We start from the raw sequence: 23224 nt of genomic DNA, 5'->3' as shown, positions 1-23224 counted from the left end.
TAATGGTCTGCAAGAGGATGTAGAGCCATAGCCCCGTCCCCCAGGGCATGAAGCAGGCATGGAGGAGATCCAGGCCCCAGACATCCAGAGGCCCCAGAGTGCGAGAGCCCAAGGAGGACCACCGGAGGGGCATCCGTGCCACCCTCATGGGAAGGGCTGAGGATCCCCAGACGAGGCGTCACCCAGTAGCCACCGAGCAGAAGCTAGAGGGGGCTGCACCGGCGTGCCCGCTGGCTATGCCGGCACCAGCTGTGCCAGAGTGAACCGAGCCGCAGGCCCAGAGGCCGGAGGCCTGAGTGGTGTTTGAATGTTTCAGAGTGATTATTAGAGTCTCAGTGGACAGTAAATTAACACGACTGTAAAAGTTTCTACAGTTTCTCTCTTCTTACCATTGACTAATACGCTCTTCCAGCTCAGTAAAGATGCTGCTGTGCAGGGTGTACACCTCAGGCAGCACTCCCAGTATTTCCCCAAGCCTCTGCTCCTCCAGCACTGGCTCTCCTTCCTCATCCATCGCCTCACTCACTGCTGACCTAAAGTCCTGCATAAGAGAGGGAAAACAGGATTAGTGAGAAGAGCGTTTTTTAGTTGTTGTTCTTTTATTTAAGAAGAAATTCAAGGTTCAAGGTTCTTTATTTGTCACATGCATAGTTATACAAGTATAACACACAGTGAAATGTAACCTGACACGCTCCTCGACATGTGCAAAAATTGGGGGGGGGGGGGGGGGTGTAGAGGAATAACATATATATATATATATATATATATATATATATATATACATATATATAACATATATATATATACATATATATATACACATATATATAGTATATACATTGGGTGAATGTGCAGTAGTAGCAGCAAGCAGGTGAATTCTGTACATTAATATGAATAGACATCTGACATCAGACTATTTTACAGGAATGGAGGAATTTGTCGAGAAGCTTGAAGAAGGAAGTAGGTGGTTGGGGGGAAGGGGTGTGAGTAGGCAGGAGAAATGAAAGGTACAGAGGAATGAGGAACCAGGAGAAAAATGGAAGGAAGGTCAGATCCTCCTTAACATCCTTCCTGCTGCCCTCCCCTCGTATCATCTCATTACTTTGGTCTTTGTCCAGGCATTCAGGAAAAGTGGCCTTGCTTGCACAAGAGCTGTGATCCAGGTGCTGTTGCGTAATGACCTTACTTAATGATACACTCTTATTCTGTACATAGCTCATAGCTTTTAATTTCTAAGTGTACACTAATATACAGTGAATTAGGGTCCCTTAAATCCATTCGCTCACATAAATAATGTGCAATATGTAGTTATAGCTGCGGCGTCAGTGACTAAAAGGATGAATATGAGGAGTTATGGCAGGGAAAACCAAGATCAGAGGTAATTTATCTACTCAGCGAATAAGTAGGTGAATCATTTGGAGCTGCCAACACTGGTTAAAAAATATCAGTTTCCTTCATAAGCAAAGCTTTGTGTGAAACTACTGTCTATAAAGGTGAGGTGAGTCTGTGAGGTAGAAGTGCATCAATTCCTGTTCTGGGTAAAGCGCAGCCATAAAACAAACAGAGATGTCCCACAGACCCGTCTGATAACGTGGTGACACCGGGCGCTTCGCTTCACGCCGTCCATCACACACAATCGATCTTGGTGCGAGTTAACATTCATCACTTCTCACACCTGCTTTTACGGTTCAGGTCAAATTCCTCTACACGCACACAAACACAGACACCCTCCCTCAGATCCATGGATGAATGAGCTTTACCCAGCTTTTTTTTTTGTTTGTTTTTTTGCCCATTAACTTGCAACCTTCTCTCAATTTTCCTCACGTAAAGCAGGTCAACAAGCACCACGTTAAGCACTCGGCTGAGCAGCCAGTCATGCTCAGTGATAATTCGGCACAGAGAATCTGTTCAGAGGTCAGCAAGTCATAAATGAGAAAAAAATATATAAAAATAATGATAATAATAATAAGCCCGGGCTTCATATGCTGAAGCAGTTATGGGGGAAAGTCATAGAAGAGGAGCACAGCCTCCCTTCCTATGTGGAGGCACGGTCCTGGAAATTCTTTGTGTTCTTGTTATTCCTTATCAAACAATGGAACAATAGCTCATGTGCCTCTCACTTTACGCTGCGCCTTGTTTTTTTTCCCAGACTGTGTTTGTACATGTTGTGCCGCTGGAGCGTTCCGCCGCTGGAATATCTCTGTTTCATTCTAATTATGAGATCAGCCTGCATAAAAACAGTGACTGATATCTCAAAAGACCACATTTCTGAAGTCTGAAGAATAACAAGACCCCCATGCATTATGCAAATGCATGATTAAAAACCTGAAAAGCCTCAATGTCACCTCTGAAAGGTGTCAGAAAAGGTGGTGTGGTGACACTGAGGAGGAATGCGAGGTTACTCGGTGTCTATTAAATGGCAATTTCAGGTAACATAATAATAATTTACATAGAAGAAAAATGTTCATTAATTACTTGCTGAAACGTCTCATCGCTGATGCACTGATGTCCAGCATATGTCTCTGCCTGCACTTTGCCACACATCCTGCTAATTAGTATGACTGAAGATCATGATGAGACTGCAGATATATGATAATGAGTTGGGCCCATTGCATAATATTTATATTAGTTGCTGTTTAATGGCATCAAATTAGCCATTACGCAAAGCTGCTACGGTGCACTCACGGCAGGCGTTCATAAATCATGGTGAAGGGCCACACATAAGAAATTCAGGTTATGACCTTATTCAAGGTTAGAAGGTACAGGCTGACTGATGGGCTTCCCCGGCTTCAATGACTCTACCTGTCAGATTTGTACTGGCAACCATCACCTTAATAGCCACTTCTCCACACCGTGTTTTCACTTCTAATGCACGAGTTCTTTTAAAAAAAAAGGTGAATTAAATAAAAGTTGTCACTAAAGGTCATTTTAGGTGTCAAATATCCTTCTTTGTTTGTACCTCTGCGGGGATGTGCTCTTGTTATGACAGGCAGTGAGTGAGAAACGATGGGAAGAGGTGACAACAGTTGGCTGCGATGCGTGGCCGCCCTCTGGCTCATCACGGCTCACTTTCAAATCCTCTGTCCAACAATAACTTTACTTGTTCCTCTAATGAGAGGGAAATTCTCCACTGGATGACACAACACAGTCACGAGGAACTTGAGGTGCGCGCAAAATATAAAAAAGGACCCTCCTGCTTTGTTTTTTTTTTTTTTTTTTCGTGACCTTCAGGTGGCAGATTGCCATTCGAGGGTGGGCGTGTGCACGCACACAGTGTCAGATGAGTAAGGACGCAAGGACGGCATCATTAGGAACGCTGCGTCATCTTACAACTGACCACGCCAGAGTACTACATGTCAACTTTGTCAGAATCAGGAAGTAGATCTTGCTGCAACAACACTGATAAACCTGAACGGACCCATACAAAGGTGGAGGGGGGTGAGGAGGTGAGAAAAAGGAGACAGAGACTGGGGAGCAGACACACAGGATATGATGTTATCAAGACAGTTTAATAGGCCTTCAAGCAGGAGAGATTTTAAGCCTGTGTGACACTTTTGTGGCGTGTGCCGGTGAATGTCCTCTTACCTCCTGAAGGTGCTTCAGGCTGCTGATGTGTCTGAAAACAAGAAGAGAAGAGGAGCATTAGATCTAATTAAACTGTGGGGAGGAATTTACAACCTTCTACACAACTAAGTTCTTTTTTTTCCATGGGACTCATTTAATTATTTAAATTATGCATGATGGAAAAACTACATCAGTGGAATGGTTAAGTGGGCAGCAGGGCAGGAGCGAGACTGGTGAAAGACACTTGTGTAATTGGCTGTCAGTTACTCTGCATGCAGCTTGATGAACGAGGGAGAAGAAGGCGGGGATGCAGTTGGATGGAAATGGAGAGCAAAACGGGGGGCGGGGGCATAAAAATAACAATATTGTATTAAAAAATAAATTAGATGTCGATAGAGGACGATGCTTGTGATGACGTGGAAGAGATGTGGCTCAAATTGGAGGAATCCACAAGTGCGGGCAACTCACAGTCTCTCTGAGTCGACGAGCTCTTTGGCGATGTAGAACGCTCGGGATCGGCCATCAATCTGCGTGACAGGGAGGGAGAACGGCGGGAGACGAATGAACACGGTGCATGTTTAAAGGCTCTCTGTGGACACTTACTGCTCTCGAACGCTAATGCGCAGCCAAGCCACGCGGCGGCCGAGGAGCCCGACAAAAACTCAGATCCACTTTTTTGTAGATTCCTGCTGTCAAAATAAGACTGATTATTTCATTACGCTGCAGCGCAGACGTGAAGGTTTCCTGAAAATACGTAACTTTTAAATTGAGATGCATTATGTATGAGAGCCTGTGTGTGTGTGTGTGTGTGTGTGTGTGTGTGTGTGTGTGTGTGTGTGTGTGTGTGTGGTGACAACAGTGCTGCCCATTGATTTAGAAGCTAATCAAAGGGCTACAAAACATCCGAGCCAAAGCATAACACCGGAGCCTTTTAGGGATTTACCGGTACAGCTCCTGTGCTTGTCGGCCTTATTTTTGTTCCTGTGTGCTGCATTTCACAAATACTGCATTAAAGTCACACGATCCTCATTTCCTTGAAATAAAACCAAAACAAAATGCAATTAAATGAATCTGTTCCTGGGGCCAACAACTAAAACCTCACTTTTTTCCTCGTTGCATTCTCTTCTCATTTATTGTGGCTTTTCTTTGAAGAAAGGGAGAACAAGGAAATGAGTGTCACATAACGAGAGCAGGGGGCTGATGCAATTGTGATAGCAGCAGGATGGGTGGGGTCCATCTTTGAGCTACTGTAAAATGTCTGTTTTCTACTATACAGAAATTGTTTACCCCTCATTTTTCGTTTTTACTTTTGTCAAAGGTCTGATAATTCAAATCTAGCACTGTCAACAAAATAAAGCAGCACTTCAGCTGTTCATCTAGAGTTACTAAACCAATTAGCAGGTCATGGGGCTAAATAAACCACTTTCGCTCTCGCTTTCACTCGTTTTCACATCCCACCACCACTCACCTGCCGTTCATAACCCTGCTCTACTGCCCCCTCTTCCTCCTCAGAGGTACGCCCGTGGTCCTCATCCGCTGACAGCCCAGCAGAGACGGGGTTCATTGGGAAAGGCTCTGTGTAGGCACTGCCAGGGGGAGAAAAAAGTATGAAAGCAGCAAGGCAGCACTGGTAATGAAATATGACATATGAATTATCTAGTTTGATGAGAGGCTTTATCATAAGAGCAAATCTTAACCAGGAAGATGCTGAATATATTCAACTGGGATTTCAAGGTAGCACAGAGGACGCATTTAGCACATTTACTGTAAAAAGCCACCGTATTCTAATGGGGCTTCCTTTAAAACACTAAGGATTACTGCAAACTCCCTGTAATTGTGGGTTTTTCTTTTTCCTGTGTGCATCTCTAAGCATTTCTGTCCTCATATGGAGCCCTCCAGAGGGATACTGTAATCCCTTTCCTGATTTGTGCTCTTCACAGATGGCACGTTTGTGTATGTGCGCCGGTAATCCTTTAGTGAGCTTCTACACCTGAGAGGGGCACGTTGTAGGTCACTTCACATTTAATCCCTTTAAATGCAATCTGTGCTAATTATTAATGCCCTCTGGCCCATTAAGACCCATTCAGTATCCTAACAGTCACACTGTCAGTAAGATACCTGAGTAACAGTTACTGGCAGAGCAGCAGTATGACATGTATAGGACAGGTATAATAGGTGCTGGGAGTACTGCCTGTGCTCTGATGAAACACACATTACTACACTTTAAATTCTAACTCATGTTAGTGAGCTCTACTTAATATTAAATAAAAAGCACCTCAATATACATGAGTTTAAGTGACTAGAAAATAAATCAGTTCACAAAATATACTCTCACACTATTAGTAGAGCCAAGATCTCATTTTTGTCACAGTCACTGAGCCTCATGCATGACTACAAGAACACAGCTTTAATTAGCATTTAAAAAATGACCCTGAATGTGAACACTTGCTGGCACTCACTAATAGCTACAGGAGTCTCAGTCATGGTGGCCTAAACAAACCTCAGTGCTGTTCTTGGCAGACACTGGAAATCACATTACATTACTCAACAATTGCAGCATAGCAAAGTTCAGAATTTTAACCCAGGAGTAAAAACTGATCATGTTGATCAGTTTTTACTCCTGGTAATGACTCAAGGTGGAATATAAGTAAGAGCTGTTTTGCATTTAGGTTTCATTTTATTATTTTAACCATTATGCTGAAAAAAAAAAATCATAACTGGGGTAAAGTTTACCTTCAGAACTTTGTGACAGAAGCTTAGCACTGGTAAACATCTTCAAATATTTTCATTTCTTAGACCTAAAAGTTTAAAAATGGTGTGTCTGAACAATTCTCACACCACAACCTTTTTGCTCTTTATTACCTCACTTGACCTCAGAGTAAAAGTGGGATGGCAACCTCCTTGTGACTAGGAAAAATTGGTGGTTTCCTGGTGATCACATTGAATTATTTTGTTGTTTGAGATAAATGAAAGCAGTTACAAGGACCAACTGCTGACCCAGAGGTTGAGGCATGGTGAACCTCTGGGTGTAATCACAAGGCAACTGCACTGGTTGCCTGGTTGAGTAAGTATTCAGTCAGTTTAAATCAAACTCTGGTTTAGTTTCCTCGTTGGTACAGTCTGTTTGTGCAGATGTGAACACGGTAGTCGCACTTGGGTGCGGAACGAAACAATGGCACTGAGACCCTTTGGTGGAGGTGGTCTTGGTGCGGTTCTAAACGAACTCCAGAGCGCTTTGTTTATGATGTGAACATGATCGTACCTTCAGTCGAACCAACTACCAGGTATGCGCTGCAAGCATAGCTAAAAAACTTCCCATAGCCATGAATACTTTGTATTCTGGGATGCAGCAAGGCACTATAGGTGTGTACAGGTCTGTACAGGATAGCAACTATGTATGAGATGAAAAGACTACTGGGACCAGAGTAAATGAACTACAGGTGTGAAAACTTGCCTCTTTACACTGGAGGACTCGATTCCACTGGTTGCCAACTGCTTGTATTCTGGTTATATTCCCATGTAAGAACAAGATTGCTGAGTTGCTGTTAAATCGCTGTTGTGAAGCAACTACATCACTATCTGTGGAGGAAGTTTCAGATCTATCTATTTTCTGTCTTATTGCCATTTTAATGCTGTCTTAGTGCACCAATGTTGCTTCAAGACAGTAGCTGACTGGGAGGGATCGCAGACCTGCCTCCTGTCACATCAGCCACAAAGCTCTGGAGACAAACGTCTCCCCCTAGCATTGTGTGATTGGCCACATTTACCTAACCTGACTAGATACACTGTGAAACACGCAGTTCAAAATACTGCTGTGAGCTGGAAAAACACACACTTTAATCGAACTATCAAGTAATATTTAATCTGTGATTCTTAAATGACATTGAGTGTGAATCATTGTCTGACCCTGTGTGACCTTGAATTGGACCTGTTGGAGAAAATGTAAATGACCTGATCTTTCCTTGTACCTTTTCCTCATTACTTGCATTTGCTGCTGTGTGTAATGCTTTTGTTTGGTCTGCTGTTTGTTCTTGGTGTGGCATGCCATTTACACGGCCTGCTGCCAATCCTCCCACAGACCTGAGGTTCATTAGTCTGCAACATTTCTAGCCAGGCTGTTCCCTCCAGTCTCTGCCACACTTATGTGTTACTAAAGTTAAGTCCAAGTAGACATTCACAAGTGTTAATAGTTATTGCTAGCTGACCTTGTGTCTCTGTGCATCCGGTTCTTGACCTCTCTGTTTGTCTGCCTGCCTCACTCAGGTCTCCACTCACACTACTGTTTTCTTCACCCCACCAAATTCAAGCATGATCCTCCTTCAGTGACACAGTGAAGGAGGAATGCATGTGAGATAGATTCTCACATGCATTCCTTTAATCAGTGTTTTTATTGATGCCTCAAACAGCCCTCAGCGCAAACTGAGAGTAGACCAAAGGTTAAAAGAGGTATCCCCCTGGACTTTAACTCCGTTCACTTACACATACTCAGTCACTCACACACACACGTGCACACACAGACACCAATTGACCTCACTGGTTTGGCTGGCGAAAGCACCTCCAGCCTGGTGACCTTAGAGAAGACAGGTCAGCCTGGATTGCGTTGGTGATGCTGTGAAGAAAGAGAAATGGTGGGGGAATGGATAGCTCCTAAGCTCAAAGTGAGATCAATTACTTCAAACATCCAAGACAAACTCTCACCTTCACCTTTTCACCTTCAACCTTGAACGGCAGAACAATCTTTGTAAACAAACCCTCTGTGTGCGTTATGGATACTTTACACTGGCCAAGAGCCGTTTCCCAAACAAGAAAATGTGAAAGGCACACACACACACACACACACAATGACTGCTGATTTAAAATATACTGACAGCCCATTTTGCCCTATTTTTACTCTAAACGGTGGCATGCCAAATTTAAACTTCAACCAACTAAATACATAAATGCCATTACCATATTTAAACCAGCAAATATGAGTTTTGTAATATACTAATTCATTAGGCCTTTCACAAGACCATTAAGGCAATGCTATTACGCCAGCCGACTGCAATGTCCCCTGTTAATGCGACAAAGTTAAATCTACTGTGTCAAATTCCGAGGAAGACACAATGGCTCTCTGCTAAACGGCCGATATTCCACCAATCTGCTGCGAATTTGGCGATGCTTGTAATATGTAATTCAATTGAGCTAAACGCTGAGTGTTAAAGTATATATTTGGACCAATGAGACAGGCCTTTTCCCTCTCCTAATGGCACTATTACAAGAAATAGGACCAAAGGAAAAGCTTCATTAGCTTGCTAACTATTCAAGACTGGGATACTAATGGGAGGATTAAGAGTGTGGGAGCAGTGCTAAATAGCTGTTTTTCTGTTTTTAGAGAGGACGATTACATATAGCCTGTGGCTGTTGTGTAGCTGAAACTGTGAGAAGAACACTTGCTGTATTGCTGCTGTCTTCCCTGTGATGTGAGGGAAGGTTGAGGTTATTAATATTTCCACATCGTAATTGGTTGCAATTCCTTCCATCTGTATATAGAACAGCATTATAACTCCTGTTCACTTCTGGTTGATTCATCCTTAATGCTGCTATACTTTGGGCCAAGATGCCGAGAGTCTGGGGATGGTCTTGATAAACTGGAACAACAATAACATCGGACCTGACATTCCTGACTGCACCACACCTCGTTCTGCTATTCAAGGGAAAGTCTGCGAGCCTCCACCCCACCTCGGTGACCCCCTTCTTCCCACTTCGTTCTATCTGTCCTCCCCTCTCTCCACCTTGCTGCCTCCCACCAGAGCCCAGCCCTCGTCCTGCATTTCCTGTAAACAGGCTGGTGGGAAGCTCCTAGGCTGGACGCTTCCTCCCCGGGGATGACCTGGCAATGACCTCAGAGTGACTGGCACCAGGCCTGGCCAAACCAGTGACACACCCTGTCCACCACCTCGCTACACAGCCACCACCCAGTGCAACAATGTACTTAAGATGTCTCCCTCATCACTACTAACACTAACATAACAGTGGGTGGAGGAGCTGTTTCAGAGGCCATGCCAAGGCTTTGTCATCGCTCTGAGGAGGTTCACGTTGAACCATTTGAAGTGAAAATGATGCCAAAAGATAAACCACAGATGCATGTGTCACTGAGCTCAGCACAGTGGAAACCTTTTACTGTGTGCATAGTGTGGGCAACATATTTGCATTATTGCTGTAAACCTACCTGGAAGTGCTTTGAGGTACCTGAAGGGACACTTTATGCTTCGTAATTTGAGCACAGTCCTAAATCCTTGACTTTCCTTGCTAAAATGCTTGTTTTCCAGCTCTCATTTGTTACTGCAAGGGCTACTTGGCAAACATTATTCTGCTGAGGCTGCACACTCAGCATGAGACTCATCTTTGATAAAGCACACAGAGCTGTAACTTAGTATGCCTGCACATATGCATATACACACCACTTACAAACAAACATCTTGTATAGGGCTTGGAATAAATCATTAGTGCACCTTTTCCTTATCCATTGTACACTATGGTAGCTTGCTAATGAACATGTCTCTTTGCTTTGCCTGAATGCCTGTGTTAAAGTAGCGTCTGAATGCTGCTGGACATTAATCACATGCGTGGAAACAAGCCAAGCCTGTAAGTTCTCCTTAAAATGCATGTCTGCGACTGCAGGCTTGGTCCTTTTGTGTGCACTGCTCTGGGGCCACTTGGCCATTTTCCTCACCACAAAAACACACTTTTTCCTCTGTGGGTCTACAACCACATTGACTGTTGAATCTTTCCTCAATAAATCACTGCCTCCGTCGGCTTGGTGGCCTGGGACAGTGGCAAGTGTCAAGATTTGAAAAGAGTTTTGGGCAAGATGTACACATACACGCAGACAAAAGCACCTACACCAACTATACAGGACTTTATTACTGTGGGCAGTAAAACATGGGTACACACATGCGGTATATACACTCTGACATGTATGGATACACTAAAGAGTGACCCTGGCAATAGATGCTTCTCCGGGGGAACGAAGAATAGGCAAGGTGACTGGACAGATAGGCTTTTTGCATCCTTGTGAGCGCTGTGAGACCTCTGGCACACAATGAGCCACATTGATCATTGTGTGCCGTTGCATCATCAGGAGACAAAAAGCCACTGGAAAGGGCTTGAAACGCAAATGACTAAAAATGATGTTGAAATATGTATATAAATATGTATGTTGGTATGGGGAAAATGAACAGCTGCATACCTGGAGAAGAAAAATTTTGCTAATAAACCTATAAAACAAACTGTAGATTAGATCATTAAATAAAAAAATAAAACAAAGGACACTGCCAGAAATAAGGGCAAATTAAGGAGGAAGCATTCTGTCCCAGGATCATCTTAAACATTTCACAGAGCTCTTGGTAATGACCCATCTCTTTGACCACACAGAAGTCATCAAACACGACTCTTTTATTAAGACTGGGGAAACACTGAGGCCTGCAGTGGCTGAAGCTGTGCCACAGGCTCGGGTAATTTGGCCCAGTCTGATCTCGGTGATTCCTCACTCTATCACGCACTGCAGTAAACCCTGCTGCCCCTCAAGGGTCCAATGAAAGAGGAGCACTCAGGAGAGAGCTACTTTAATAAAAGCCCTCCTGAACTTAACTATCAGTGTCAGGTACAGGAGAGCAATTATACCACAACTGTTCTCGCTCTCTTTTTCCTGTTCCTACTGCCCCCACCCACCACCTCACTTGATCGCTATTCTCTTTGTTTCTTACTGATCAGCTCCTTTTAGTCACACCTCCCCTCCCCTCACGCTCTCACACTTTCTTTAGTGTTCGCCACTTCTTACATGTGAAAAAAAACCTCCTCTCAATTTTTGCACTTTTAATTGCATCCATAATGACTTTCTCTAATGTGTGTAACCTGCACTCTGCCAGCTACGCAATTGCCATTACCTGTTCTATCTGCTCAGACTTGCAGAAGAAGCAGCACCACCACCAGATGTGACCTCTAAATCCACCAAATGGAAAATCAGGAGTAAGCTCTCCCATAAGCATTGTCTTTCTTCCCGAAGCCAGTGATCCCTGACATAGCAGGCTGCTCATCTCTCACACACAATGTCTGTCAGCTGTTCTAGGGTTAAGCCTGGACTCTTGCGTGTATTGCGCTGCCCCTAACAACTCAAGCTTTACTCACTTTAAAACTGATTCCAGTGACAGATGCGCTCTCTTGTTCTGCAGACTGCAAAATGAACAGGCAGAATAAGCTTTGTTTCTAGAGTTTAAAATGTCCAAGTATAAAAAGACTGCCTGGAAATCAACAGCTGATCATAAACAACATCCATTAAAGGGGTATTATAATAAAGACATACAAGATATGGCTGCAATCCAAGTCAAGCTGTTGGACAGCTAATGGATTAGCTAATTAATTTGACTAAATGAGTAAGCACTAATCCTCTGTCGTTGGCTGTTAGTAGTTTTTTGTAGTGTATTAAGGCCAGTGCACTCCAATTCATAGCATATGGAGATTACATTTTCTTTAGCCTAGATGTTGGGATGCAGCTTTAGCCCCAGTGCAGTACAGAAAGATGTGATATCCTTTGTGGTGCTCACAGCCATAAAAAAAGCACTGAGAGTTGTTTGTATTGGTCTATATCTGGGATTCTAAAGATACACCCACCAGGCAGGTAGCGGTCCTCGGTAAAATACACTAAGGTACATTTCATTTATTGTTATTGGCAGAAAATGACAAAGGAAGCTTTTTGATTGAATTTCTTTAAGCCTCGTTCAGCCATCAAATTAAACATTTCCAGTGTACACAAATAAAGCTGGGGTCATGACAACTCTAAAATGGTTAAAAACCTATAAATCAGCAAATACCAACAGAGGAACCAGATCTGACCAAATACGTTTCATATAATTACCAAATATTTTTAATGTTTGAATTTTTCTGGCTGTATAAACTAGGCACTCAGTTACCGAACCTTTAATAACTTTGGTCTATATTGTGTAGCACTTGCGTGTTCATCTTTGTATGACTGTATGCATTTAATGCATTTAATAAGATGCCACTATAGATGGTAGGGTGTGAGGTAACATCTCTTTTAGAGCTCAGATGAAACAAGCTTTTCAAAATCTTGGTTTTGAAACTAAATCATTTGAAGAGCAGCTGGATTTTTAATCTTACCTTTCATTGTCCGATTTCGATGGCTGGGGTTTGCTGTCAATCCCAGGGAAACTGTTCATATCCACATAGCCATCATTCTCATTGCAGGGGACTGTTGAACGGTTTGGATCCTCAAAAAACTCAGTAACAGTGTGGGATCTAGTGGGTCTGCCTGGGATCTGGATGTTCTCATAGTCTGAGCTCATGGCTGGGATGTTTTCGTAGTCTGAGGTATCTGCACTGGGGAACGAGATAGAGCGGGGTTTGGTCAAAGGCAGCGGCATGGCAGAGCGGCGAGAGCGCTCCTCGAAGGACTCCACTCTAGAGACGCTCCTGCCATAAGCTTTGGGGTCTCCGTTCCTCCTGTGCTGGTCTTTATAAAGGAGAAAGGTGGATGGGAGGTCTGAAGGACGCTGCTGAGGTTTCACCATGCGGGACTGGGGCTGAGGAGAGCTCCCAGTGCTTCTGCGATCAAGCTCGATGACTCTCACTGGACCGTGGTGGCTTGACTCAGAGGAAGAACGCGAAGAGCGGACACTTCCATCACTGAATCCCTTTGAATCTGTCTTTTTCTTGAATTTCAGAGCTAAAAAGCGCTTAAAGGAGGACTTCTTCTTCTTCGGTAGGTCACTGGGTTCGTGTTGGATGAGGAGGGATGGGGAACTCTTGGTAACTGGTCTTTTAGTGATGTAAGCCAGCTCAAATGGTGGAGGGATGTCCACTAGAGAAGTTGGTGTGGAAACACCACTGGAGGACTGATGGCTACGCTGGGAGAAACTTCCAGAAGAAGTTATCATACATGGAAGGGAAAGGGTGTCATCCTTTCTCTTCATCCTGATTTCATCTTTCAATGATTGACCCATCTCAAGTGGGCTGCTCAAGGACACGTCTGGGCCATCTGCAGACCGTGAGTATAACAAGAAGCGGCGAGACTTCATAGATGGAATCACACAGTTTATACCTGCTTGCTGGGGGTGGCTGGTAGACTCACTGTTCTTGTCCAAGGACACCGTGTAGTAGTCATGGGTCTGGTATTCCGTCCCTGTCTCCTCTGGTACCGTTTCCGGGACATAACCAGGAACTTTCCCAGAATAGGATCGTGATCGAGTGACTATTGTCTTTCGATCAAGTGTCACAAAATTCTCCCCTTCTGAGTCAAACCCTGCCTCTTCATAAATATGCTCTTCACTATCGGAGTCTGTGTCTTCATAATAAGGCACAATATGGCAGTCCAGTTCCTCTATGTCTTCTTCAAAGGCCTCGGTCGTGTGGGCAAACACCACCCTGTTGGTTAGCTCTGGGGTTCGGCCCAGGTCTAGGTCAGCTGGCACTGTGATATTACACAACCTGAGCCGAGGCTGGCAGCTTTTTCTTTGGCTGCGCAGAGCCTGCTCTCTTTTGGCGTTTCTTTCTTTTGCACTTTTTACTCGGAAATGCTTCTTTTCCTCTGCTTCCTCTTCATCGTCATCACCTATCTCGATGTAATCCTCTGATGAGACACACTCTACCTGCTCAAGGTCATCGTCTTTAGGGCAGAGTGAATCATCAATGTTTGCATACTCATCTGCTGACTCGCTGTCCTTTGTCTTTTCTGTGTGCTCGTTTGACTGTTCAGTGGCCTCATCGATGTGCCCCAGTTCTGAAAGTGCCTGCTTATCCTCCAACTTGTCCACATCATCTGATGACACATAGTAAGGTTCCTGGTTAGAAGCATAGCCTGTTGTGTGCTCTTCATCTGTGGTAGAAGGCTTCCCATCAGTATCATCCTGATTCCACTCAGGGTCAGCAGTGTCAGTCACATCTCCCGGAACAGCTTGTATGACAGAGTAAGGCCCAAACACATCCTCCGTGCTGGATGTGAATCGGAAACACCCGGAAGGATCCTTGGTTGCCCGTTCTGGTTGCCAGACCTCGGTGTCCCCTGTTTCAGCTGGGTCGCATGACTCACATGTATCACTAGCATCGTCTGTGGGACCAATCACATCGTAGGGATATTCCTCAGTTACAGTTGGAAGCATGCTGAATCCAAAGGCAAACCCTCCACCTGTCAGTTCATTCTCATTTATAAGTGAGTCATGGTGCAGATGCTCATCCCTTTCTTCACTGACTTCCTCCTTTGGTTCACTGTTGTTGAGTGACTGGGTTTGATCAGCGTCTGATTCCTCTAAAGCTTCATCTGAGTGTTCTGCAGGCTCACAAAGTATTTCAGTCTTTTCAGTTAATCTCTTCTCCTCTACTTCTTCATCCTCCTCTCCTGCTTCTTCTTCTGTTTCAGTTTGAGAAGGTTCTGGTGTATTCTCATCATCATCAGTGCGACTGCCATCTTCAGGGGAGTTCAAGTCAGTGTCATCATTTTCATTCTCAGTAGTGTCAACAGTGGAAATATCATCTGCTTTGACTGTGTCATCAGAGCCGATGCTGTCTACATCACCGTTATTATCTAATATTTCTTCTTCATTTTCTGATTCCTTTTTAGTTTCTGTCTCTATTGTGTCCCCTTTGTCATTATCCCCTTCCTGTGCTTCACTTTTCTCCTCTTGGTCCTGATTCTCCATTTCATGGAGCTCTTCAGTCTCTCCATCAGAGTGAGCCACATCTCCATTACTGAGACTCTGCTGAGCACAGGGCTCCCCCTGTGGGTAAGGCTCATACAGGGGTCTGGGCTTGGGGGCAACAGGAGGTTTTGGACCTTGGACAGTGGGACAAGGCCTCGACATTAGCTTGGACTGCACTTTGATGGTGAGATGACTGCGGACCTTTGGTAGAGGGACTTGCAGCGGATTTTGAAAATCTGAAGAAAGTGAGAAAATTTAAAGAAATTAGTGACGCAAATAATATTTGCCATACTTTGCAAGCTTGCGCTGAGATAAAACATGTGGCTTCTGCTGCTGTGTACACTGCTAAGAGGAAACCTTGTACACTGTAGTAGTCAGTGACACGCAGAAAGCTGCAGGGGACACAATCAGCAGGAAAAATAACAGAGCCACAGGGTACTTAGAGAAGGAACAATAACATTTCCCATCTAGGAAATGACACATGCAGATTGGCCAGTTAAAGCAGGATTAGATAATGATGGGCTGATTACGGTGAAAACTTTTCAACTAAATTCATAAGAATTCTTCACACTGCCATATGTGTATTTAAACAATCTCATAAGATATGATTAAGGTGGTCATACCTATAATAACTTTATTTTTTTTACTATTAAAATGAAGTAGGTGTTAAATTGTGTTAAGTCAGTGAAGAGCAATGCTTGTGAAATTTATAATTCTAATGAAACACACCCATACTTAACAAAGTGTGTATACACCCCTGGTCTCTTCCTGTTATTTAGTACCTGCCCTGACGCACATCCTATTAAACCCTGTGTGCACCCTGGTTATCTCTTAGTGTTCCCTCTCTCTCTCTGTGTGCCAGTGCACTCTCCGTCTCGTTTATAGCATATTCTTCCAACACTTTGACTTTTTTTCAGTAATGAAAAAAAAAAAAAATTCCAGGTTCATTAATCAGGCCAGCCGAGACAACATGAAGGACTCCACGCAGGTTAGGGAAAGGACATTAACTACACCCCCCATCATTCCTCCATAAACCTCTTTAGGAGTACATATTTTCACAACACAAATACACTTCCTTCTCGCCATTCTTCCCAAACACCCAGAAACACAAGCGCATATGTAAGCACACACAGTTTTTCTTTTCTTTTTTTCCTGAAAGAGTGTGTCAAAGAACAATAAAAGAGGAAGAGAAAAAAACAAGGATCCCAGTCTGACAAAGCAACCGACTGCAAACAACAGGATATGGATTACGCAACAAGAATTCAATTAGAACAAATGCTTGAAAAACAAAGGAAGAGATAGACACTGGGACCTTGACAGTGCCAAACTCTCAGGATATGATTTCAGACTGAGTCCTTATGATGAATACCAACCATAAAAATCACACCGAACCAGCCTAAAATCTAAAGCGAGGAGGCTGTCATACAGAAACTGATAATTACTGTTGAGATTCTGTTTGAAATTTTTCACTTAAACTGCACCCGGTTACTAACTTTCTTTTTTTTCTTTCTTTCTTTCTTGAAGGCTAAACCTTTCAGGACAGGTGACCTTTTATCCAGAACAATTGCTTTGTGCACTTTCATAGAGATGGATTATAATCCTAATTCCAAATCTAATACTATAACAGGACATTTTTCCTAGTGGAGCCCTCCACTGGGAACTGGCCATAACGGGTTTGTGATTTAAACCACTCAAAAAGTGTTATAAACAGATAATTCACATGAAAAAAGATCAGTAGACGTGTGACCAAACTATCAAACTAACTAAAATGTAACGGACCAGATCATTTCCAGTCATACAATGAAAATCATCCTGTAACGTGCAAAGCAAGTAGGTGCAATATAACTCCAGGCACCATTAACCAGATTCACAGTTTAACATTCTTGCATTAACACACTTTTCATCGTGTAAAACCAAAAGTTGCCTTTCTGGTGTGTTCACGCAAAAGCTTATATATTTCACAACCAACCTGCGTTCATTCTTGGACATCATCATACACGGTAAGCGAAAGTTATCCTCATTTTTGCCCACACGCCGATCGTGCCTCTCCAAATGACGCGGAAACTTAATCCAAACGCATCGCCGGAGAATCAAGTTGTGGAGGAAGAGGAGCAGAACATGTCATCTTTATCTTCTCCAGTGGTGGTCGACTTGTGCAAGGTGCCTCTTCTCGCAGAATGAGCAGCTGAGCTTTGAGCTCGAGTGCTGATGCTACAGCGGACGCTGCTGTGTGGAAACGGGAGGTGCTTCCTGGCGCTTCCTGAGGCAGGATTACAGAGCGCAGCGCGGACTCGAGGCGCGATTCAGCCCCACTCAAAATGCACTGCACACCAATTTCTCTCAGCTACTGTGGAAGTTTTGGCACTGACGAATCAGTGTACTTCACCACACGAGTGGCCGTCCTTTGCTCCACATATGCGTGTAAATGTTGCCATACAGACCAGCAGGGTCAGATGGAGTTGAGAGAGATTTGTTCAGTAAATATGAAACTATAAGCCACAATTCATCTTCAGCACCGTATCGTCCCGATGGACAGCTTTAAATCTGCAGCTACATTTTTATTGTTTTCTGCATGGAAAACAACATCTGTTCTTTGTGTGTGTGCGTGTGGGGTGTCTTTTCATTGACATGTAACTGATGACAGTTGGAAGATCCACAAAGTTAGATAAGCTGTTCAGCTGTGTCGCTGCATATTTGTCGTGCTTGGAGCATCACTGGATTATCTAATCAGAAATGATGCAGTTTTTCTCCAGTGTGTTTTGCTCATGGAGCATTTCCTGAACTAGAACAGTGCATAGAAAGGCTCCTAAAAACAGTTTCCAAAAACAGTTTCTCTAGGACACCAAAGCTTTTGCTATTGGCTGGGCTTCCTGGCCCGGCATCTGTGGCATGATTGAATGAATGCAACCCTTTAAAAACCTCTCTTCATAACAGGAAACTGCTCTCCCAGTTTCCTGCACAACAGGCACCACTTCCTTAGCAACAGATGGGAAAGGTTGGTAATGTTAACCCCTTAGGTAACCTCCAACAAAGATGATTGACTGGTGCTCTGCAGAGCACGATGGTTCGAGGAATAGAAAAACTTCAAACAGCTTAAAAGTGGGGCTTATGGTGGGATTCCAAGGACACCTTGTGCAACATGGGGGGACTGGGACCATAGCCCACTTAGGGGTCTCTGATTTGACAGCTCCCAATGCTGGTTAAATGCCCACACTTAGAATAGGAGGAGCTCACCTCTTTCTTCCTGCTTTTCTACCCACTTGAAGGTCAAACAAAGCGGCATACCTCAGGGATTTCTACAGCGCAGTTGAAGTGGATAGTGATAGAGCAGAGAAGCACAATGAAAGAATCATCTAGTGTATCACCACAGGGCTCTGGTCTTCACTGCTGCGCTGGCGTACAGACCCATACATTATACACACTGGAAAATTCCCATTCCAGATGGTTTGGTGCAGAAGGGACCAGACTTTGCTGCAGGTGCAAAGAGAGTGTTCATGTCATAATGACTCCATGTTATCTTTGCTCTTCTGTGGGTCGTCTAATTAAGAAATATAAAATAAAATTACTGCTTGCTATTATACAATTCCTGAATTATTAACTGTATCACCATAGAGGATGTTAAATATGAGATTATTTCACTTGGAAATGTGACCGCAGCATTTGGTGCAGTAATTAAACTCTTTATTTGTGTATGATGCTGACTAATGTATTTTTCAATACGGTACAGCAAAACAATTTGATCACTGTGACTCAGTTGTTCCGCTGCCAATTGTTAGATTGTGAGGCTGTAAAAAAAACATAAATAAAACTATTGTGGTATGCTGAAGCCAAGTGTTTTTTTTTGTCTGTAGTAGCACATTTATAGCTGCCGTAAAGCAACCTTTTGTTTTTCAATTGGATGACTAAAGATAGCTCCAGTCTGGTCTTTTGGCAGTGCCAATGTGCCACTCTCAAGAGTATTTTATTCACAATTGGTGCGCATGACCTTTTTTTTTTGTGCTTTCATTTGTGCAAAATGTGTTTTGCTTTTGCTGGGTGTGCAAATAGAACCTGTCAAGAGTATTGTGTCATGCTCTTGCAGAAAAGAATGGCTTCAGTAGTAAATATCTCCACCAGATGTGGCACAGACGGTCAAAACATGTTTTTGGATGGAGAACACAAATTTCCTGGACAGCCTGTGGCTGTGCACTGCGCTCTGTCACCCCACCTGGAACATGGCTTGACTGGAAGAGAGAAGGGGGCAACGGTGATATTATTGAGAAAAACACGCTGTAGTAGCAGAAAAACAAACTGACTTGATCTCACCCCGCACTCGCCAGCACACCCAACACCAAACAGGAAAGGGATTGGGCAAAGGGGTCAGCAACTTGTTCCCAGAGCTGACACAATCCATAACACCTGCTTTACAAGCAAATCACTAGACTCAGTGGATGGTTTGAATGTATTTATTCCTCTGAGAGACCTGCGAGATATCACAGTTTAATGCAGCTGGTTGCTAGAAAGCACATGTGTGACACAGATATGTGTGTCAACGAAAGAGAAACTTTTGCACTGAATAATTTTCCAAGAAAGCAGACCAGTGAATTAAGCAGCCATGCAGTCAAACTGCAGTGCATTATTGATTAATGTGATGCTTGAGAACAATCAGGCAGAGGTCTTTCACCCTTTAAAGCGACCTCTAACACCTTTATAATTGGAAGGCAAAGCGTTTGACTCCTGCAGCGGATCGAACAATCATCGACGTGTTTTATTGATCCCCAACTGTGAACCACTAAGGACAACAGTGCTCTTCAGAGACTTTTGAATAGACTCTGATTTTGAGACTTCACAGCAGACGAGGTGAATATGACAGGACAACAGACGTCATTACAAAATGCGAGGGGAGATTATTTCAGGATTATTTTTCTTTTTCCAACAACTGTGGCAAGACAAAGAAAAAAAATCATGATTCATTATTAAAAATGAGCACATCAATGTCTCTTGAAGCCATCTCGAAATTTTTATGCCTAAAATACACACAAAAAACATTTTTTGCAATCTGAAAGAAAACCCTGCTGTCAGCAGTGTTTCCTCCAACTCTTTCAACAAGGCAGACCCCATCTCCAAACTCCCTCACTAATTTCTTGCAACACACAGATCATATATATATATAAATATATATATATATATATATATATATATATACTTTATATATATATATATTATATATTATATATTTATATATATATATATATATATATATATATATATGGCTATACTGCATGTATAAATGCAGCTGAGCTTTACAATGAGCAGACAGACCCTGGGCATCAGCACAAATAAGCAGCAAATACAGGTTTCATTTCCCAAAGGGCCTTTAGGAGTCTACAGCACATCAATCAGACTACCTCGTATCACCGCTGACATCTGAACAATAAAGTACATTATATCAAATTTAGGAATATTCAAGCTCAGTTACTGTTTCGGATCTGTCCCTGCCACAGTATAAATTTCATGCTCTCGTAAGCACTTTGTAAAAATGCCACATAAGTTTTCCAAATCATGATTGAGTGGTGCGTCAGTGGCGAATTAGGTCATGCTATCTTTCAGAAGGTCTGTTTGTGTTAAGTCTAGGCTACTCAAAGATAAAGTGAAAGCACTGTTGCATTCCCAAAAAAACAAAGTATTATTGCTCTGTAGTAAAAGGCCATGGCTCTGGAACAATAGCTGTCATATTGTCGTTAATTAGCCTGAAGCCCAGAGACTAGGCCAGATCCTGATAATGGATGAATTTGTTATTCTTTTTTCTATATTGCAGTGGAGGCAAAAACAGTGCACCACTCAAGGAGTTCTATAAAAAGGAGCATCTGTGTCCTCAGAGGCCTTTCATTGTGACAGACTGATGAGTTATTGTCTTTATCTCTGCAGGTTCTTACCGAATTATATATTTCCGTAATCTGTGCAGCGTGCTTTTGTTTATCGCTTTAATAGCGCTCAACACTGAGGTCCCATGTGGCAATAATAACATGAATTCCCTGGACGGGATCCGCTCTGAGCATGTAAAGGCGCGTGTGTGCATGTGCTGTGCGTGTTCATGCAATTATGTGGCGTACATGTCTCCACACGAGCACGCATGTGTTGTGTGCTATCCACTGTGACCAGTCTGCTTGTGTATGCCACTAAAGGAACTGGAGAGAAAACAATAGGATTGTGAAAAAAAGTCCCGAGCCAGAATTTACTCTTCCTGTGAGTGTTTTCACATTTCTCAGCCAAAGGAGACTGGGAGGATGCAGATACTCCTGCTAGTGAAACACACGTCTTTGGCAGAGCTTTTATATAGTCTCACGCAAGTCTGGATGAAGGTGCAAGCACATTGTTCATTGAGTTATGCAACAACGTGGAACACAAGAAAGGATTTCATTTAACCCCATGGACAGGAGTTAGATGTATTAGAATGGCCGTCATTAGCTAGAGTGCCTCCACTCCAGTTTATTTTTTGACAATACGTCAAAGCTGCAAATGAAAATATCATGCTTTAGGCTGCTTGAAGCCGTCGCATAAATAAGGAGACACATCCTGTTCAATGGCAGCACTAAAACATACGTCAAATCTCTGATAAATATAAATGAGCACTATTCATTCCAAGCAAACGCCTGCACATAAACTTTTTGTTTCAACAACAATGGTAGCCACACACGCACATTGCAGCAACAACATATAACATATCAGCGGGGCTTTCCACTTTCTTCTGACAATGCACCTTTCAAGATATTGTCCTCGGGTGCAGATACGAGTGACCGATGTCTGCGTGCATGCGTGTGTGCGCTCAGCCCTCCATTATCCAGATAGCTGCATCAGAGTGTGTGGAAAACACAGATGGCTGTTGCTTTTGCTTCTTGTGTGACCTTTTACACAAAGATAACAGGGTGGTCTCTTATCCCCACGACCCCTCCCCCTCTTCCCCCGAGCCCCCCAAAAAACAGCGAGGCCTGGCAGCTCAGACAGAGGACTTCCTCCCTTCGAGCTGTCTGATAGAACAATATCAACAGCCAGCGCCACAACCTTCCTTTTGTGTCTCCAGTAGGCTTTTGTTTTGGAATAATTAAGTCCTTTCTAATCACGATGGGTCCCTAACTGACAGGATATGAGAGATCTAGAGTACATTAAAACAAGATTAGGTTCAGGTAATGATGTAAGATACATTTAAACTATCTGGTCATATATACATGCATTTTTCACTGGCATTAGACACACTGTTCCCATCACTGCAGTGCACTGCAGTAAGCTTCAGAGCCTGAAACTGATATAAGATTGTTTTATAAAAGTTGCATTGCACTTTTCCTCTTATAATTTGTCGTTTTTAAAAAGAACTGGCACTTAAATATCACTTTATTTTAATTAACACTATTAACACTATAAGCTACATTTATCAATAGATTCATAGATCACTTTGAGCACTTTCTCTCACACACACTCACACTGCCATGGATGCATCTGTGACAATTCAGGGTCCAGGATTTTGCCCACTTCAACATGAAAACTGAGCAACAGTTTTCTCATTTACCATCTTTTACCAAACATCAGTTGATGTAGATATCATAGTTGATCAGATTTATTTATGCAATTACTCCAAATCTACTCATCATAGTTTGCATCAGGCAACTTTTGCTCTCTAAAGGAATTTCGTGAGGGTTATTTTGCCCTTTTTTCACTGCAAACTGATGCACAGCTTCCCTTCATATCACCGTGACGCTCCCATTGGCAGGACATTACTTCCCTGGAGCACTGGCATTTATCTGGAAACACAAGGTGACTACACCAGAGCCTGTTACCATGTAGACTTTAATTGAGAAAAAACTTGACTTTGAGTCTTCTTTGTTTTACAATCCTAATAACGTCCTCTTTTATGCTGTTTTTTACTTTTTCTTTGTTCTTCGTTTTATCTCTTTCTCATGAACAAACACCCAAGGGGCAAGAGCGGTTTAGCT

At 43.1% G+C, this 23224-nt stretch overlaps 1 protein-coding gene across 2 annotated transcripts in view; it reads right to left on the bottom strand.

Annotated features, from left to right (window-relative positions):
- fgd5a (FYVE, RhoGEF and PH domain containing 5a) overlaps positions 1–17543 on the bottom strand; it is a 32825-nt gene extending 15282 nt beyond the window's left edge. For both annotated transcript variants that reach the window (XM_042213541.1, XM_042213542.1), the window contains exons 1-6: positions 17227–17543; positions 12724–15493; positions 5033–5150; positions 4033–4091; positions 3586–3616; positions 390–541 (exon numbers count right to left, since the gene is read on the bottom strand). In XM_042213541.1, coding sequence (XP_042069475.1) covers positions 390–541; positions 3586–3616; positions 4033–4091; positions 5033–5150; positions 12724–15493; positions 17227–17236 — 3140 coding nt within the window. In that variant the 5' untranslated portion in view covers positions 17237–17543. The remainder of the gene's footprint in view (positions 1–389; positions 542–3585; positions 3617–4032; positions 4092–5032; positions 5151–12723; positions 15494–17226) is intronic.
- Between the last annotated feature and the right edge of the window lie 5681 nt (positions 17544–23224).

Source organism: Haplochromis burtoni, unplaced genomic scaffold (genome assembly GCF_018398535.1).
Source record: "Haplochromis burtoni strain Fernald_Lab_line unplaced genomic scaffold, NCSU_Asbu1 Contig_451, whole genome shotgun sequence".
In the NCBI taxonomy this organism is placed as follows: Eukaryota; Metazoa; Chordata; class Actinopteri; order Cichliformes; family Cichlidae; genus Haplochromis; species Haplochromis burtoni.
The sequence above is the reverse complement of the archived record's forward strand: the minus strand, read 5'-3'. Positions and strand labels throughout refer to the sequence as shown.